This window comes from Lycium barbarum, chromosome 6 (assembly GCF_019175385.1).
Source record: "Lycium barbarum isolate Lr01 chromosome 6, ASM1917538v2, whole genome shotgun sequence".
Lineage (NCBI taxonomy): Eukaryota > Viridiplantae > Streptophyta > Magnoliopsida > Solanales > Solanaceae > Lycium > Lycium barbarum.
The window spans coordinates 123,885,404-123,901,328 of record NC_083342.1 but is presented as its reverse complement, the minus strand read 5'-3'; the positions used below and the strand labels follow the sequence as shown (position 1 = coordinate 123,901,328).

Sequence of the window (15,925 nt, the reverse complement as noted above, 5' to 3'; positions counted from 1 at the left end):
TATTCAAGAGTGTCATGTGATCGTGAGTTGAGAATCACGAGGTCTTAAATTTCAATTTCAATCGGGAGCAAAGTTTTATATTATATCCAGGTTTTTGTTGAACAGAATTGCCTAACTGAAAAAGAAAAAGAAAAAAAGGTAAGTCCAATTTATGATTCAATGTACATTTTTAAGAAAGAATCTTGCAAATAAGGTCAGTTGTTCCTACCCGTGTCCGCTCCTTGTTGCTTTTATCACTCCCATCTTTATGGTTCTTGGCAAAATGAAACTCTTTCCGTTTTACCTTTCGAATGTATTCATAGCCGCCACACGAAGGCACATCGTGCTTGATATGGTGGAAGATAGCAGATTACTCATGAATTAGTTGAGGGTGCGCAAGCTTGACTGAAAATTTTCTTTTGGTAGAGACTCGGCTTCAATTGCAGCATTGTTCCATATGGAGTACGGTTGTTTTTTCTCTTTTTTACTTTTTTCTTCCGGTTAAATTGAGAAAAACCTTTGTTTATTTGTGCCAAGTATAGTTAATTCCGAGTTAGAATTAAAAAGGAAGGGTTATTGTAATTTGATGGTTAACTTACAAATTAATCTAAATGTGATTATTTCTTTGAATAGATCCAAAAATGGTTCTAACTAATTTGGGAATAATTTTTAGGGTTTGATTGATTTGTTTCTTACAAGTATTATTTTATTTTGCAGATCAACTGATTGGTGAAAAAAGGAGCCTAAGTTAGAGAAAGAGGGAAGAGGTTCTATAGTAGATTTTATCAAAATATGAGAGAACAAGTGTACTGAATATTTTTCTGCTGAAATCAAGTAAGGCAACGAATTGAGTAAAGATACAATTGGTAACATAGAAATAAGGTGAGTAACTTTTTAGTTTCTGCACTAGTTGTTACATTTTTTTGATAAATCGAGCTAGATTAAATTCTTTTAGAGTCCCCAGCTCCTACCATTAATTATAAACTTGTTCGATTGGCCTTAATTTGCATACATGTTAGCTAGAAGAACACTATAGATGTTGGCTTTTCGAATGATGCTCGTGCTCTGCTTGTTGAACTGAGTTGGCCGAAGTAATCGCTTCAACTTGTGTCCATTTTCCTATCTAGCCATGCCTTATCCGCTCCCTCTTACATTTACTATTAAGTTGATTGACCTCATGTGTTGCAACAATTACAGCTATGTACTAACTAGGAAGAGCTAAGTTGTGGTTTTATTAATATTAATGAACAGATGATGAGTAATTGGAGGCACCAAGGTTTGCATGTTTGATTCTTAGAACCACTTGGTGATGCTTCTTTGAAATTTCAAACATATGCATTCTGAGTTTTATCAAGCTGGATGGGTTACTGTAGCCTCTCTAGGGCAACCCTTTAAGATCCTATAAAGTGACGAGACCAATGTGCATAGGTATTTTCTGCTCTTACTCTGTTAAATTATAATAAAGTTTAAGATATCGTCCCACAGAGATTGGAACCACCTAAGCTACAGATTCGTATTATTTTTGTTACTATTTGAAAAGATCAAATTGATGAAAAAAGAGTTGTTCAAAAGTCTTGAAAATTAAGATAACAAAATCAGAATTTTTATTGAATTTTTCTAATAAAAGATAGAGGTTAGGATATTTTGAATTAGCAAGATAAAATTATTATAATAAAATCAAAATTTTATTATTTATTTCCCTATTTAAAGAATGATTGCTTATTTCTAATACAATCACTCCACAAAACAAAAATATGTTAATAGCACCACTCTCGCTTATACTATTAATTTATTAACAGTTAATTGGTGACATTAAATAATAATTAATTAATGACACCTCTTTCGATTAGTGTAGTTAACCAATAAAATTAATGGCTTCAAATAAGAATTATCTTAGTTGAGTGCACCAAGTGAACAAAAGCCTCTTTTGATTAGCTTTTGCTAAATCAATAAACTTATTTGAGTCAATCCCTCTGTGAGAATTAGGACTGAAAGAAATAAGACAAAGATTCCTTAAATCAATAAACTTATTTGAGTCAATCCTTCCGTGAGAATTAGGACTGAAAGAAATAAGAGAAAGATCATTTAAATCAATAAACTTATTTGAGTTAATCCCTCCGCGAGAATTAGGACTAAAATAAATAAGATAAAGATCATCTAAATCAATAAACTTGTTTAAATCGGTCTCTTCTCCCGAATAAGAAATAAAATAATAAGATAAAGATTTTTGTAAAGAGATATAATTAATATCAAATACCTTGGTGTATAAAGATGATAAAGAGAAAATCCCAACATAAGAAGATAATAAAATAAAGATGTTTATTATAATAGCTTCATCTAGTATCCAACCAAGGAAACTTACTCCATTGTGGAGTAAAAAAACTATATAGAAATAAAGACTAAAAAAATATATTTACTTCAAGAAAGAGCCAAGAGAGACACCAAGACTAGTTCTTGTGTCCTCTTCACTATTGGATGCCAATCGTATGAAAGATGGGTTCCTTTTCTTTTACAAACATGTGCCTATTTATAGAAGAATTCCTACAAGGATTTGGTGAGAAATTGCAAGAGAATATCAATAAAATATTATATTCTTGATGAGAATTTTACATGGCAATTTATCATCCAATCTTGGTGAGAAATTGACATGATATTATATTATATTATATTCTTGACATGAAATTTTACATGGCAATTTCAGTATAATTTGTCATGAAATCTTGGTGACAATTTGCCACAACTTTGTATCTATTGACTTTGTGTAGTCTTTGGTGAAGTTTTCATGGATACATCCTCCTTCCTGGACTTTTATTTCTTGCTTCTTCTCTTTTTCCATGTATTCTTTTTCCTGCAAGATTTGTTAGAAAAGTGCGAGAATATGATATAAATTATTCATATTTTATTTTAAAATATTATACTTTTATACTGAAATTACATGAATAATTTATATCCATCAAATACCCCTACACTTGAATTTTTGCTCGTCCTTGAGGAAAAGAATTTTGAAAGAAAAGTAGAAACCTTCTTCTTTTTTTCTTTTTTTTTGAAATTCGGCTACTCTTGAAAAATGAAAATTTAATCAAAAAAAAATCTATCATGCTTTCGAACTTTATAAATTTTCTATATTTATCAAAACTTTACCTTGTTTCTGCTTTTATTTTTATTCAACAAAAGTTGCACCTTCTTTCTTTTTTAGACTCTCTGAAATTGATAACCTTATGATCATCAGCATTGAGTATTCTTCATCTTTTTGTCCATAGGTTTGCCCTTTATGTCTACCTCCACTAATGTAGACTAAACATTGACTTCCAAAATCATTTAGGACTTTTTTGGCTTGTAATGCAGGCTGGTAGGATAAAGATTATATTTGTGGTGACTTACCTTTTTCCAGCTTTGGAGCAGATTTTTTTTTTAATTTTTTTTTTTACAGACTTTTCACATATTTGATAGTTGATACTTTTTTTTTTTTTTTTTTATGCACTCATAATGTTTGTACATGAGATCACCATCACTTTTTTTTTTCTTTTTCTTTAATTCTTGATCTTTTTCAAAATGAGCTCCAAACTTGTTTTCTGAAAAAGGACTTTCAAATCATAAGCATAGAATTGCATATTTAAATTTGAGTTGGTTTATGTGTCAATAAAAAGAAAGTATATTTAGGCTTCAAAACAGGTTCTAGGGATAATTTTTTTTGAGTTTTTGGTCCAATATTTAGAAAAGACTGAGGTAAACAAAGAAAGCCTAATTCATTTTTTAAAAATCAGTGTTGTCTATGATTTCGCCTCAAAAGACATTCGGGGCAAGTTCTAGAATAAATATTGTAAATTCTGCTTGCTTTTGATCGTAATGCTTCTCAATCCCAGAAAGTCCTGCCAAGTATTGAAGATATTAGTTCTTGCCTTCACAAAAATAAACTCACAAACAAGGAAGTTATGAGTTAAATATAAAAAATATATATTTGACACTGGATGATAAGAATTTTATTTTGATAGATTAGCATTTTACAAGAGGCATATTTTTATATAATATATTAAATTATTCATATTTTAAAATAAAGTAAAAATCTTTTTGGCTTTCAAATATACAACTGCAGAAGAAAGCTTGAAAGAAACTGCAACCACACACTTTCTGTGTGCAATAAGTTCATTTGTTAACTTTGTTAACTTTCAGAGCCTAGCTTAAGTATAAACTAGAAAATTACCTCTGCCAATAATGAAATTGTTCAAAATGCGGTTGATTAACCAGTCATTCAGACATGACAATCACTATGGAGTTACTCCTGTATAAGTGACATTATTTTTGCAAAGACCATCATTTTGTATTCTAGTTGTACATTGATATGGATATTAACCAACTCAATTAATCAAGTGCATGTTCACTCCTTCTTACTGGACTTTTAAGGTTCCATTGCTTCACCCTCAATGTCTACGGGAAGATAAAATAAAAATTGAAGGGAAAAAATTGTAAAGACACCCAAAAAAAAAAAAAAAAAACTCACGAAAAAAATATCATAAAAATCAAATATATAACTAGAAAAAAGATTAAAAGAAAGAAAAATATACATATATAAAAATATGTTCTTCTACCCCCACACTTAAATTGTGTCATGTCCTCATGACACATACTTAAAAACAAGAGGGGTAAAGAATCTCCCTTAAATCTTTTTTTTTTCTCCGAGAACTTGTGTACTCCACTCCTAATTGTGAATCGATTTTTCTTTTTCGCTTTTTTTGGTTCCTCGTGGAGTTCATTTGACCATGAATATCATAAAATATTTTTCTTTTTCGCACATAGCGCTCTTTTTTGTCCTTGTCTTGTGGAGTCAAATAATTGAGTATGATCTTCCTTAACTCTATTTTGCATTTTTTACGAAGATCATTCCATGCATTTTCCTGAAAATCTCCAATAACAAAATCCACAAAATTATAATGTTTAGAAGAAATTGAAGAAACGATCAAAGGATATTTCATTTATGCTTGTGACCTCTGCATTCTCATTTTCTTCAAAATTAATCAATTTATGTGGATAAAAAAATTGGATATACACTCATCATTTGTTGAATTAAATTCATCTGAATCTTCATTGTCAGCAATCTCCATGAGATCTAAACTTTCTTCTTGAGTGATAACCTTTTTTTCACAAGGCTCATCTTCTTGAGTTGATTCATTCTCGCATGATGTTATGTCATTTATTTGTTCACCACCAAAATTTAAGGGGTTTACAATACTTACCAAGTGATTTACTTGCATTGTTAAGTGCATCATGGCTATTTGATCCTGCACATGTTTTTCTTCTGTCTTTTTCATATGGATATACAAAGTCTCTTCAAACCTTTTGTTCTCCTCTTGAGGTGGTTGACTCATGTTGCTTTGATTCCACATAGAATTTAGGTATTGATTGCATTCCGAATTGCCATTATACCCATAAAAATCGTTATACATGTAAGAACTAGAAGCATAATGAGCTTGTTCATAAAATGAATCAAAAAAGATAGGATTATCTAATTGGCATTCATGATTAAGGTGACATCCACCACAATATTCACAAATAACAGACCTTTGATTGATTAATTCCTCAATGTATTTTAGTTTTTCAAAATTACCGCACGAGATTGTGTTACCTGTTTGGCAATTAAAGCTTTGGTGGTTGCCTCCACAAAAATCACATGCGACTGACCTTTGACTTATTTTATCAATTAATTCTTCAAGGTCTTTCAGTCTCCGAGAACCACCATATGAGAAAGTGTTACCTGCTTGACATTCATGACTGGGTGATTTTCACCACAATAATCACAAGTAACTGACCTTTGGTTGATTCTAATTGGTAATTTTTCAATCTCTTTTGATTTCTCGGAATCACCATATGAGAACTCATCAAAGAGTTCACAATCATCTTCATATTCATAAATGACTGATTGACAATTCAATGTGTGATGGTTCCCACCACAAAGATTACAAGTGATAATCACCTGACAATATCTTTCAACCATATTTCTACGTGGTTGATTAAGATTCATTTTGAAGGTGCATGGAATGAGTATATTTTAAGTTTTTTTTTTTCAAGTCTTGCTCCAACACTTGCTATGTATTAGAAAAAAAAAATACAAGATAGTTAAATAATGATAATATATATAGTAACAATAATAACAATAATAATATAATATAAATATAAAATATAATAATAATATAATATAATAATATTATTATTAAAATAATAATATAATAATACTATAATATTATTAATATCAATATAATAATAGTAAATAATGACTTCAAGTTTTAGTCCCCTAACACTTGTCAAGTACTAAGAAATAAAATACTTGAATATATAGTAAAAAAAAAAAAAAAACTCAAAGCAGTATAAAATAACTAATCTGAAGTAGATGTTAACCAATCCCCGACAACTGCGCCAAAAATTTGACAAGACCAATGTGCATAGGTATTTTCTGCTCGTACTCTGTCAAATTATTGTAAAGTTTAAGATATCGTCCCGCAGAGATTGGAATCACCTAGGCTACAGATTCGTATTATTTTTGTTACTATTTGAGAAGATCAAATTGATGAAAAAAGAGCTGTTCAAAAGTCTTGAAAATTAACATAACAAAATAAGAATTTTTGTTGAATTTTTCTAATAAAAGATAGAGGTTGGGATATTTTGAATTGGCAAGATAAAATTGTTATAATAAAATCAAAAGTTTATTATTTATTTCCCTATTTAAAGAATGATTGCTTATTTTTAATACAATCACCCCACATAACAAAAATATGTTAATAGCACCACTCTCGCTTATACTATTAATTTATTAACAGTTAATTAGTGACATTAAACAATAATTAATTAATAAAACCTCTTTCGATTAGTGTAGTTAACCAATAAAATTAATGACTTCAAACAAGAATTATCTTAGTTGAGTGCACCAAGTGAACAAAAGCCTCTTTCGATTAGCTTTTGCTAAATCAATAAACTTATTTGAGTCAATCCCTCCATGAGAATTAGGACTGAAAGAAATAAGATCTTAAATCAATAAACTTATTTGAGTCAATCCTTCCGTGAGAATTAGGACTGAAAGAAATAAGAGAAAGATCAATTAAATCAATAAACTTATTTGAGTTAATCCTTCTGCGAGAATTAGGACTAAAAAAATAAGATAAAGATCATCTAAATTAATAAACTTGTTTAAATCGTTCTCTTCTCCCGAATAAGAAATAAAATAACAAGATAAAGATTTTTGTAAAGAGATATAATTAATATCAAATACCTTGGTGTATAAATATGATAAAAGAGAAAATCCCAACATAAGAAGATAATAAAATAAAGATGTTTATTATAATAGCTTCATCAAGCTTCATCTAGTATCCAACCAAGGAAACTTACTTCATTGTGGAGTAGAAAAACTAAATAGAAATAAAGACTAAGAAAATATATTTACTACAAGAAAGAGCCAAGAGAGACACCAAGACTAGTTCTTGAGTTCTCTTCACTATTGGATGCAAATAGGATGAAAGATGGGTTCCTTTTCTTCTACAAACATGTGCCTATTTATAGGAGAATTCCTACAAGGCTTTGGTGAGAAATTGCAAGAGAATATCAATATAATATTATATCCTTGACGAGAATTTTATATGGCAATTTATCATGCAATCTTGGTGAGAAATTGACATGATAATTTGTCATGAAATCTTGGTGACAATTTGCCACAACTTTGTATCTTTTGACTTTGTGTAGTCTTTGGTGAAACTTTCATGGAAACACCCTCCTTCGTGGACTTTTATTTCTTGCTTCTTCTCTTTTTCTATATATTCTTTTTCCTGCAAGATTTGTTAGAAAAGTGCGAGAATATGATATAAATTATTCATATTTTATTTTAAAATATTATACTTTTATACTGAAATTACATGAATAATTTATATCCATCATAAAGCCTGTAATGACATTGAATTGAAACAATTCAAAAGCATTCTGAAGTTGATTAATGATATTCAGGCTATTTGATCACTACTAGTATTGAGAATGTGCTCTCCAAAGACCTGTTCACTACAAGAAAAAAGGTCTTTAGTGAGGTGAAATGCAGTTGTTAGAAGTCCAAATCCGGTTGTTAAAAGTCAATAACGACCGGATTTTATCCGGTTGTCTCCGGTCGTTAAAAACCTCGACGTTAAAAGTTAATGACCGGATTTCAGTCCGATCATTAAAAGAACATTAACGACGGCCAAAAATCCGATCGCTATATGTCCTTTTTAGCAACCAGATTTTACCTTCGCTAATATGTCAGCCGGTAGTTAAATGTTTTTCACAACAACTACTAATCCATCAATACAAGTACTTTAAACGACCGAAATTCCTTTCGTTAATTGTGTGTTACATTCAACACTAATACTTTTAACGGCCAAATTTCCCTTCGCTAATGGCCATTTCACCATCTTATAAACCAATAGTAAAAGAGCTGCAAAGACCTCATTTCTATTTACTTTTGTAAAAAAAATTATATAACTGAATAATACACAGACACATCCAAAAATATACTAAATAATTAATATTCATATAAAACTCTATTGGAAATACAAAGAATTAAAAAAAGATATACCATCCAAGTTTTATGATACCATTTTTATCAACTCCTAAAAGATAAAAATTGAAGTATTTATACATAAGATATTGTCTGTGAACCACCCCTAATATTATAAAAGTCGCCTTGTACTTCAACTTGCTCCTTTCTTGAACGATAGACTCTTCATCCTTCAAATTCTTGAGCTGTAAAAAAAAAAAACAAGTTCAGTGTATGAAATAGCAAAGGATAAACTCCAAAGAAGAAATATAAGACCTCAATATATTTACCAGAAAGGATGCAAAATATTAAATTTTTAAAAAATCCCATGAACAATAACTTATATTTCCTCCGGATAGTTCAACAAAATTTTCCTAAAATAAAGACAGAGAAATGTGTCCTAGACAGTGCCGGAAAAATGAGCCCATATTTATCCAACCCCCTCATGTTTTAACAGCTTGGGGAGTGATATTTTAAATGGGTAAAATTTGGCTTTAGTTCAAATTTGACCTGTAAGAATATGGGTAAATATAGGTAAAATATGGAAACTAAGAGAACGACCTCCGAATATCTAAATTTCTCTAAAAGTGAAAGAACAAAAATTTAATCTCCTAGTACAAGTTAGTAATTCTAGCTTCAAGAGAATATGAATTAATACATGTGAATTTCAATAGGCAAATGCAACAACAGTGACATGGAAGCAACAATCTAAAGACAGAAAACCAAATTTCTTGTGATGAGATATTTTGAAGATGGGAGAAAACTACTTTTGATAAATCCTATGAAGATTGTTAGCAACAAAACAAAATGGAAGACAATAGAAATCCTGTAAGTATGTCAACAAACAACAGTAAGCCACAAAACTGATGTTGCAAAAATATGTATCCTTGTTATATTTAATTATATCATGTGTCAACAAAGTTAGACATTGGTAAAAATGCATAGAAGTTAAACTCATTGTTGATAATAAACAAAAAGAATAGTGAGCTCATATTGATGTCACTGCTTTTCATATCATTGGGACATTTTGTCATCTAGGTGTAAATAACCTTTGGGAGCGGTGCTTCTTGCCTAAACTACTGGACGTTCAAGAAAGCTATCACCTGAGAATGAACAGAGAAACACCAACTTATTTCCTAAATATCTAAATAATGCAATTCTTAGAAGACAACGTTGATCAACTTTTAAAGCTGTAAGACTCGCTACTATGTAAACCATGTGAAGCTGAAGGTGCAAACTTTGTGAACAAATTATTTTCATAAAAGATAAAAAAAAAAAAAAAAAAAAAAAAAAACATGGTTTTCAAGAGCTAGAACTGGAAAGAACATTAAGCTTAATGAAATGCTACATCTATTGCAAATACGAATGTATTCCACCTAAACTTTAAAAAGTGGATTAGGTAAATAAAGCTTTCATTTACTCTAATAAACTATAACTGCTTATTTTTCAAGTATTCTTTCAAGTAGGATGGTCTAACAGCATATATAGATTCATATATGTTTAGCTATATGGTTTTGATAGTCTTTTGATATATTGACAAATAAATTTCGGTCCAACCAAGTATGTGGTTCTAATTACTCAGAATATTTCTCTGTTTAGGTCGATATAAGAGTTTTTTTTTATAGTCATTTGATATACAATTAATTTCTGGTGATTATGCTGGGAAGCAGTACAATCTGGTGTCTACTGGTGTGGAGATAGGATCTGCTAGTTCTAAGGTGGAATTATAGAGAGTATGCAGAAATCCTGCTTCTTGCAGCAGGCATTGGTTGAGAAGTTGGGTCATGAGGAGAATGAACCTTGTCCTGTTGGTTCTGAAGATGGCTGTTGGTGATGGGATGAAATTAAGAACTTACTATCATACTCAAGTCCTATGGGAGGAGAGTGGTGATAAAAAATTTCACTAACAATGTTTTATTTTTTGCAGGGCTAAGGTCTGTATGGAGATGCAAATTATGCAGAAAACCAGGAAACTTGAAGGAACCATGTATCACTAATGTGGTGCAAACTTGTTTTGACTTTGAAAACACAACTGATTCCATTGATTCTATCCAATTAGAAAATGATGTGGTGCAGGCTAGAGCAGGTTATCTTTCCATTGATCTAACATCTAGAGGAAAGGATATGGGAATAGATGATTTGCCAACACAAGAGGAAGCAAAGGTTGCAAGCAGCTGTTTTCCAAGATTTGCAGCAACTAGACTATACAAGGGAATTCACAAGGGCACAAAATGTGAGTTCAGGGCAATTTTGAGAAGGACAGCTACAAAGATACACAAAGAAAGGAGCAGCATTTTTCATTAGCCTTTTTGGCTACATTTGTAAAGACTTTCGGATTCGTTTGGAGAAAATTTTATAAAATTATCCCTAGGCACCAAAATGCCTAGTGGACTTTATTAAATAAAAAAATCTATCCAACTAAGCCTGTGGTTTTCATTATTCAGAATATTTCTCTGTTTTGGTCAATATGAGAGTTTGTATTTTCTACAAGAAGACATGTATCAGGATAATAAGTAGTTGGATGCTGCTGAACTGATTTGGAGCACAACCTAAACATAGGTTTATTGTGTGGTCGGCTGTTAAAGGAAGATTGCTAAACTTGCACATTCCAATGGATGATTTAAACTGTTGCTTGTGTAATTCTTCTACTTTGGAGACTTCACAACACTTGTTTGTTGAGTGTGTTTGGTTCAAGACTATTAGGTAGGCTTTGTTACAATGGGTTGGCATTCAACTGCAGCATGGACCTGTTAATCAAAGTTTTTGCCAGTATAAAAAGGAAGCATTGGAAGCAAATGCAGAAGGAGGTTGTTGCTGCTGTTTGGGGGGCAATGATTTACCATACTTGGATGGCTCGGAATGGGAATTTTTTTCAAGGCTCACATGTACATACAGAGGGAGTGGTAACATAGATAAAGAAGGAAATAGTTGTTAGATTAACTTTACCTTACTTGTATAAGAAATAGAAGAGGAATTATGCATAAAATACTTGTGTAATTAGTTTGCTGGTTCTGCTGGAGGCTTAAGGTCACTACCAAGTGAGGGTGATTTTAGGTGCTCTTTAGGTTTTCAGTCTTTTTGTTTAGTCAATGGTAATATTTACAGTGTTAAAAAAAAGGATAATAAGTAGTTAATTCCTGTCTATTGTGATAGGCATCAGTGGTTGAGAAGTATGATAGACCTTTACCTAAGTGAAGGAATACAACACAAGAGCCTAGCAGATATGAGGAAAGGCCTGCTCCTACAAGTACACTGAATGTGTACAGTTAAGAGAAATTATACCCCTGCATCAAGGCAGATCCGGTGATCATAAAGGGCCTATAGATATCAACTTGCCCAGTTTCACCAGAGAGGCAAGTGTGTACTTTCTCAGAAAACTCTACAAGGGGTAATATCACCAGAGTTTGAACCTAAAAGCAATAGACCTTCTACGATTTCCGAACAAATTATGTGTCTCGCTGAAATAAACAGGACTCCTACATACATTTACTTGCACCTAGTGTTTACACCAAACTGGTAACTGCAAGCCGTGTGTCTTGCACACATACACACATGTATTCTCACTTTAGTTTTTAACGGCTAAGGTTATATTGCTTGGTTTGGAATCATTCTGAGGCATAGGCAACATAAGTGTTAGTTATAACTAGCAGAAGATTTAGCTACAATTAACGAAATTTCCCTAAAAATTTCTAACTAATGAAAATAATTTCATATAGCATGGAATAATTTCATCACACAGAAAAAAAAAAATTCAATCTACTAACCTGTTAAATGATTCAATCTATTGATCATTTGAAGATGATGGTGATGAAGGCTGCTGCACTTGCAAGCCGTTCATATTTACTCTTTAGCTCATCCATGCGTTCACATTTATTCTCTAACTCATCCATGCGTCTTTTTAGTGATTCATTTTCTTTTTCACTTGCATTCAACTTATCTAACAAGACAGCCTTTGAAGAGTTACCATCTTTCAACTCTTTAGCGGTTATCCCACCACCAAATCCAACTACACAACTTTCATGTTGAGGTCCAAAGCACTTTTCTACGACTTCAATATTTGTAAGTGACGAATCAGATTGAACCAATTTTTGGATTTCAGCCTATAACATAAAAGAAAAATTGAAATAATACAGCTCATCAAGTAAAATGATGTAAAATGAAATTTATCACTAAACATACATATTTTTTCTAGATTATGTAAAATGGCGCATCATCTTTATTTCTAAGCAATTACAACTTAGTAAATCTAGAAAAATCTTCAATGAAAGTCACATAATTTGTTTTGCCACCTCTAGTCATAGTCTGCTTTAAATCACCTAAATCAGTGTGAATCAAAGATAATAACTCAATTTCTCTATTTACTAAAAAACATGACATTTTAGTAATTTTAGCTTCAGCACATATTTCACACTTGTTAAAATTATTTGAGTCTAAACCAGATATTAAACCAAGTGACCGCATTTTCTTTATATATGCGGTATTAACATGTCCTAATCTAGCATGCCACAAAGAAATAGACTCAACCGTATAAGTAGAAGTGGATACATTTTCACTGATATCATTACAAATATTAAGCACATGCCTTAGTTACAAGATCCTATGCCCACCAAAGTATTATTTTTAGTCAACACAACCTCATTTTCTTCGAAAGACACCTTCACCCAAACTTTTCCTATTAATCCTACAGAAATCAAATTGGTTAAGATATTAGGAACATGCAATACATAACTCAATGCTAGAACTTTACCAGATACGAGTTTGAGAAGAACTTTTCCTTCCCCAAGAACTTGAGTTGTTCTTGAGTCACCAAGATAAATAATTTCTTCTCCTTCCTCAACTTGGGTGTATGACACAAAATCATTTTTGTTTACACAAATGTGCCTAGTAGCACCAGAGTCTATCACCCAGTTTCTCACATTGCCTCAATATTATTTTTGAAATGACCGCAATAATTATATCATCCGCTTCAGTCAAATTTATTTTTTACTTAACCGGATTGTCATTTCTCGCAAAAATTCTCTTGCATTGAGGTGTATTTTTCATGAAGGTTTTATTGGCTTTGGGCTTGTAACCGTGTCCATTTTGAATTTTGGCATCATCATTTGGCTAAATTGTGGACATATAAATGCATCTGCATCACCAGGGACATCTGGTGAGATGACGGGAACGGGAGCAACCATGACAACACTAATATCGGTATTATCACTAATTTCACAAGTAACATTATTTTTTATAGTTTCTTATATTGTTGGGTAGCCGAGATAAAATCACAGTAATAATAAATATTATTTATTTATCTAAGTAAAATAATAACACTTGTAAAAATAAATAGCACTATGATAATATATTTAGCAAATATGACTTAAGTCGTGCTAGGCACTTTCCTAACAAACTATTTCAGCAATGTGAAATGTTTTCCCAGGATTAAAAAAGCCCTTCACATTTTCCTAGGATTAAAAAAGCCCTTCTCTAATTAAATTAGAGGATACATGAATCAATAAAATTATTATAATACCAGCAAGTTTTAGAAGAGGAAAAATAAAAGACCACAAAAGGACAATAAAAGAAATAGTAGAAATAAATGAGAGAGGGAATCGTGTAAATAGGAGAGGGAGTAAAACAAATTTCGGATGCTTTTTTGGTCTAGAGAAAGTGCCTATTTATAGGCTAAAAAATGTTCTCTAACACATGACAAGTGCCTTGCTACTTGTCAAAAAGGTTCCATGCATATTGCCACATATAATTTCACTTACCACTTCTCCAAGTAATACATTAGTCACAAAAATCTTTAAAATATTACTACGGAAACTTCTATTTCTGCTTTTGGTAGAAGTGCCAATATGACTGGAAAAGGTGCTGGCAAGATCTCATGTAGCATTCTTTTCTTGTTGGTCTTGGTATAGAATTCAACTCAGTTACATAGTTTTGCTGCTACCAATTGAGTTAAATTATTTCACAGATAAGTTGTCTGTTTTTATCTAAATCACATGCTCCTATAACTGACAATCTATCATGAATGAATATCGGCTGTTTTTCGCATGCTGGATGACAAAAATCTTATTAAAGTTCGACTTATAAGTTATCAGCTCGCGTTGTCAAGCTTGAACTCTTAAATATAACTATATAAATAGATGTTGTTGTGACCAGAGAGGGGTTAACAATCTATGGATTTGGATGTTGGAAAATGATTGAGGAACAATATATCTGAATCAAGATTATTGTGGTGAGGAATAAATCTGAGCACTTGAAGAAAGTGAATGTGATGGTTCTCAAATTTTACCAAAACTTGAACTCGGTTTACATTCCACTAACTAATGAGTAATGTCATGACATATAGCAGCTTTCTATAAGCTGTTTCTGCACATTTTGAATATAACTTTGTTGCTGATTATGCATTCAGAAATATACAAGTACTAATGTGCTCAAATGTTTAGTGTCAATGAACTTGATCTATAACACTGTTAAATGTTGAGGGTTAAAGGTACTCTTTCTTATCCCTTTCTTTTTTCTTTCTGATAAGTTACTCTTTCCCATATTATATGACAGCTTCCATTTTAGGACATGTCAAACATTCCCAAATTTGTACTTTAAGCAGTTCCGAGAATAAGTAATCATACATTATCCGATTCACCAATTTCAACAATTCAAATACTTTATGATGTTTCCCCCCTTAAAGGAATTCCAGTATGTACACAGATGTTTAATTCTAATTTCGAACGCTTCAAGCTTGATTTAAAAGTCAAATCTTGATATGAGATGTGTTTCTAATTTTCCTAAAGGAAAATGTCCAAATTTGCCGTTGTACTTTACAAAAGGTATAATGTTGATGCAGTTTGATGCATCCATGTCCTTGCCATTACAATTTTGGCTCAAAATTTTCCTAAGTCACTAACGGCGAGGTCATTATTGAACCAACCTTTTAACCACATGGGCAAATTTAAACCTTGATAATACTCAAAAAAACATTGGTATTCAAGTTTTAGTAGTTTTTGTTATAAAATAAAAATTATGAAGTAAATACACGGAAGAAATATGTAGAGAGAATATGTAGAGAGATATCAGATTATATTCCCCTTCTTTCAATTCTACATATGACCACTATTTATAGAAGAAAATATAACTTAATGGCTAAGTAGCTTAATGACTAAGTAACTTAATTAATGGCTAAGCAACTTAATAGCTAAGCCATTTAGGTGGCTGAATAACTTAATGGACAAACATATTCATAACACTCCCCCTTGGATGTCCATTAATTAGATGATGTGCCTCGTTAAAACCTTATTAGGAAAAACTCCGTGGGAAAAAGTCCTAATGAAGGAAAAAGAGTGCACATATCTAGTAATACGCTTTGAGAGATGCCTCATTAAAAATCTTATCAAAAAAACCCAATGGGACAAAACT

At 31.5% G+C, this 15,925-nt stretch overlaps 1 protein-coding gene across 1 annotated transcript; it reads right to left on the bottom strand.

Moving 5' to 3' along the window:
• Positions 1–8,438: 8,438 nt before the first annotated feature.
• LOC132600112 (uncharacterized) lies at positions 8,439–14,137 on the bottom strand. The gene is made up of 3 exons (XM_060313224.1): positions 13,272–14,137; positions 12,289–12,624; positions 8,439–8,730 (listed from the first exon to the last, which is right to left on the bottom strand). Exons 1-2 carry the CDS (start codon positions 13,383–13,385, stop codon positions 12,313–12,315), a joined length of 426 nt encoding a protein of 141 aa, XP_060169207.1. The 5' UTR covers positions 13,386–14,137; the 3' UTR covers positions 8,439–8,730; positions 12,289–12,312.
• Between the last annotated feature and the right edge of the window lie 1,788 nt (positions 14,138–15,925).